Below are 4,995 nucleotides of genomic sequence, written 5' to 3' on the forward strand. Positions count from 1 at the left end.
GACAGGTAGTGAGAAAATTAAATTGGACATGCAGTGAAGTGTAAAAAAAAGTTGGCAGATTTACAGTTAACAGGTATAAAGCTCCAAATGCAACCTGTAAAAACAAAAAGTGGACTATTTCGGGTGTAGATTGTCAGAACTGGAAGTGGTAGATAACTGAGTCTAATAATACTGAACAAAGGAAAGGACACAAAAAGTCTTTTCTTTCCCACATATTGGAGGCTGTATTTTAGCTCATACATTAGCATATGTCACCATTGTCCCAGAGGGTGCACTCTCATTAGACAGATGACTGGTTGTGGTTTAACTTGAAGGTCACCACAACTCCGATGAGGGATGGGTTGAGAAGGAACGTCCTTTCCTCTGAATCTCAGTTAGTGTAGGAATTGAACCTGTGCTCCTGGCATCACAAACTAGCCTTCCAGCCAAATGAACTAGCCAACTTCAGGGCAGCACTTTCATCTGTTGAGATTATGGTGACATTTTACTTAGAGTATGTGTTAAAACAATTACTTCAAAGAAAGGATTATTTCTCACCATTCCGTTGACTCATGTCTATTCAGACTCACCTGCACAAGCTGTTAAGCAAAAATAGGGTTGATTAATTTGAGACTTCAATTGTTCTGGAATAAATTTCATAAACTGTATTTAGTTCAGCTGGGGTAGGAATGAGTAAATTATTATCCTCAAATATAAATACAACATGGTACTTTTAACTTTTTTCAAACTGATATAAAAATATAGAAGTGCATTCAACATTTTGCAAATCCTGATGTACAATTGTTACAAAGTATACTGGAAGAACTTATAAGCAAGTAAATAGTAAGAGGTCAAACATAAGCCTTGCCAAAGTGAAATTGTAGGCCCTCTATTAATACTGATGCAGCATTCATTAGTAGGTAGCCACAGGCAAACCTGGAAGACTGAATTTCTTAATCACTTACTTTAATGCAAATATTAAGCTTCCATAATCACCCCCTCCTCCCCCAAACCACAAAGAAAGTATTGGGTATAGGAGAATTTAAATCATTACTTTCAAGTAAATGTAATCTGATAGTTGTAGCAAATCTCATGTTACTCATTCATTTTTTTTCTCCTTGCCTGCTTGGCATTCTCCTCCGAAAATTTAATATTGCTTTTTTCAAACACTCAAAAGCTTCCTCAGAACATTTTTTAGCTATGCCTTCAATAACTTCCTCTAATTACCTTTCCTAAATTGTGTTTGTTATCTCTGTCAACCTCTTTCCACTTTGCTTCAAAGGATGATGGGATGTTTTGTCATGTTAAAGGTAGTTTATTAGCGCAAATTGGTTTGTTGAAGACACTGACTTTTCACAGAATTGCTAGAAGGCCATTCAGCCAATCATGCCTGTGCCACTTTTATTACCTAGAGCCAATCTCCTGCCTTTACCACATGTGGCTGCACACTACTTCTATCCTAATTACCAATCAAAGCCCTCTTGAATGCTTCAACTGAAGCTGCCTCCATACATTTCTAGGCAGTGCATTCTATATTTGAACTGCTTATGTCACCCTTGCTTCATGTGCACATCACTTGCCTTGTTTTTTTTTTAAAAGCGAGTGCGAACTGCTTCTCCCTATTTACTTTGTCCAATCCACTGGTTTGTGAAGACCAATAGTTAAAGTACTAGAGGGCTGCTGTGTTGAAGCGCACAGTTTTCTCATGGAGGTTTAGATAGAAGGGATAGGTTTTAAATTATTGGGCAAAGCATGACAGCCTAATTGTGGTAGTGAAAATGGTGGTCCATATTAAAATATTCTGTTTAGGTAACCACTGAGACATCAGTGGAAAATCGGTAACATCAGAGAGTTGAGACCTCAAACTAAGTATGTTGAAGACATTACATAGTGAAATAATGGCCTAGACAATTTTCAGAAAAGATTGAACCAGCAAAGCCTTAGTATATGAAGCAATAATTTTAAATCAACTTGATAAGCACAGAATAAAAAGTAATGTTTACTGAAGACTTTTCTTTTTTGTAGATGTGAAATCAGTGATTAAACATTTAGAAGGAATGACATTTAAGCCAAGAGTGTACCCAGAATCAGATAATTTTGAGAATGAGATGCTGCTGCATTAAGCCACTCCCAAAACTGAACACCTGATCATCCCTTCAAACTTTTCATTTCAGGTTAATGCTGTTACTTGCAATAACCAGTAGCAATTTGTTTAATTTAATTAATGTTGAATTGACCAAACCATACATTTTTTTCTCTCTCTCCAGTCAAGCCTCATATTACAGTATTATCCAATATCTAGTACATACATGCACTGTCCAATTGAGTCACTGGATCACAATCAGGAATAGGAAATCATCCCAAATTCTTTCCTTCACCTATGGTATCTGAAGTCACCCATTTTAACACCCATAAATAGTTGAGATCAGCTAGCGAAGCACATACCGGATATGAAACCTGAACTTTCTCTGGTCTGCATAGGTCAGTAGATAGAGGAGTTTTGCATTGAATCATCAAGACAGACTTTAAAAGTTGGATACGTTCTGCATATTGAGAACTCCAATTTGCAGAAAAATATATTTAATTCTTAGAATTACATACTGAGCTTTACAATTAATAGTTACATCTAAGATATTACTTCATCTGATAATCTATAAATCTGTTTGGATCAAAGGTCAGCAGAAACTTTGAGATTAATTTAAGTGTTTGACTCTTGCCGCGTGCTTAAACTAATGCTGGCATTTAGTCACCAGTAAAGCCGCTCTTCTCTTTATTACTCCCTAATCAAATAACATTTTTAATCTGCAATATAGTATCAAGCAGCCTTGTGTTCAGAATGAAATTAGTTCAATTTCTTTAAAAACACTGAACTCTCAGATTGGATTTGCTTTCATTAAATCTTAACTCATTAGTGCTAAAAGCTTATGCCTCATCAGAGGAAATTCTTCTGTATTAACTTACGCTGATATGACTTTTCATCTCCATCAGTGACCTCCATATGCAATTACACTGAGCACCAATAAAATGAACCACATGCACGTGACCTAGCTTTTTTTCTCTCCACTTTTTTGCTCCTTTTCTACCCTGAAGGTGCTCAAATATAGTGCCAAGTACATTGGTTTAAAAAGACAGAGTTCAACATCACCTTGAGTATTGTGCCCAATTCTAAGCAGGGAGGAAAATTAAGGAGAGGATGCAAAAGATACTTACTGGAATTGTACTAGGGATGAGATATTTTAGTTGTGAAGTTATGGAAATTGAGAATCTCCTTCAAAAAAAGCAGTTCTGGGAGATTTAGTGTTAAGAGGAGACACAAGGGGCTGAATAGTATCTATCATGTATTCTTTGTCAAACAGAATTCTTTGTAGGTGGTGAGTGTTTGCAGGCAGTTCCAGTCTGAGGAGACAATACTGTTTCAAAAACACTTCTATTTAATATTTCTGGAGGATTTAAGTTTCAAAGCATTGAGGAAACGTTTTGTGGAAATACTTGAAGTGATTTCATAAAATAAGTACAGACAATCCTGCTATAATGCGTTGTTACGTGAATTGGCTGAAACACAATTGGGTGAAAAGGGAACGCTGTTTCTAAAGTGCGAACTTTTAAGTCAGTGTTGACTATAACACGATTAGATGATGAACACTAAGTACTGTTTGTATTGTGCAATTATTGTACAGTGTGGGTCGCACAGGAAAGCAACTATAGCGTTCTGGAAGAACTGCTTGTAATCGAAAAGGTCACTGTGATGATTGAAGATTATTTTTAAAAGACTTCTGATGTGATAGCTGCTTTCTTTGCTGTAAACCCCTTACTGGGGTTATTTCAACAGTGAAAGGATGGAGGGTATTTAGTGTTTGGTCTTCATTTGTGGGGAAAGATGCTTGCAAAGAGGGATTGATCAGCTGATTTCACCCATTTCTCAAAAGAAACCCCCCATGACATTCAGGGTGAAATGTATTTTTCTTAAAGACTGATTGGGTGAACTTCTCAATTTTGTTTCTAGATAACTGTGTAACATGACCATATGCACTCCATCATCACTGATGGAGTCGGGGCCTTTCAGTGGGATACCTAACACAGACAAGATTTAATTGAAAATGGGGTGCTAATCATTGGAATGTAGAGTCAGTGTGAATAGAGCTGCGAAATACTAAGGGTAAAAAGACCCTCTTGGGAGTCATCTACAGGCCCCCAAACAGTAGTCCGGAATGTCGGATGTAAGTTGAATCAGGAGCTGAAACTGGCCTGTCGCAAAGATGTTATTACAGTTGTTATGGGGGATTTTAACATGCAGGTAGACTGGGAGAATCAGAATGGTATTGGACCTCAAGAAAGAGACTTTTCGGAGTGCCTCAGAGATGGATTCTTAGAGCAGCTGGTGCTGGAGCCGACCAGGGAGAAGGCAATTCTGGATCTGGTATTGTGTAACGAACCAGAATTGGTCAGAGACCTCGAAGTGAAGGAGCCATTGGGAAGTAGTGACCATAATATATTAAGCTTAAATCTGCAATTTGAGAGGGAGAGGGTACAGTCGGAAGTGACAGTACTTCTGTTGAATAAAGGGAACTATGGAGCTATGAGGGAGGAGCTGGCCAAAGTTCAATGGTGCAATACCTTAGCAGGGATGACAGTGGAGGAACAATGGCGGATATTTCTGTGTATAATGCAGAAGTTGCAGGATCAGTTCATTCCATAAAAGGAAGAAAGATCCTAGGAGGAGGCATGGGTGGCTGTGGCTGACGAGGGAAGTTAAGAAACATATAAAGTTAAAAGAGAAAAAAGCCAAGACAAGTGGGAAAACTGAGGACTGGGAAGCTTTAAAAGAGCAACAGAGGATTACTAAGAAGGAAATACGCAGAAGAAAAAGGAGGTACGAAGGTAAACTGGCCAAGAATATTAAGGAGGATAGTAAAAGCTTTTTAAGTATGTGCAAGGCAAAAAAACGGTTAGGACAAAAATTGGGCCCTTGAAGACAGAAAATGGGGAATATATTATGGGGAACAAAGAAATGGCAGA

General features: G+C 37.8%; 1 protein-coding gene across 1 annotated transcript in view; it reads right to left on the reverse strand.

Annotated features, from left to right (window-relative positions):
• Positions 1 to 351: 351 nt before the first annotated feature.
• LOC122561473 (collagen alpha-1(VII) chain-like) overlaps positions 352 to 4,995 on the reverse strand; it is a 133,214-nt gene continuing 128,570 nt past the window's right edge. Inside the window, exons 23-24 of the mRNA XM_043713217.1 lie at positions 570 to 578; positions 352 to 462 (exon numbers count right to left, since the gene is read on the reverse strand). Coding sequence (XP_043569152.1) covers positions 407 to 462; positions 570 to 578 — 65 coding nt within the window. The 3' untranslated portion in view covers positions 352 to 406. The remainder of the gene's footprint in view (positions 463 to 569; positions 579 to 4,995) is intronic.

This window comes from Chiloscyllium plagiosum, chromosome 23 (assembly GCF_004010195.1).
Source record: "Chiloscyllium plagiosum isolate BGI_BamShark_2017 chromosome 23, ASM401019v2, whole genome shotgun sequence".
Lineage (NCBI taxonomy): Eukaryota > Metazoa > Chordata > Chondrichthyes > Orectolobiformes > Hemiscylliidae > Chiloscyllium > Chiloscyllium plagiosum.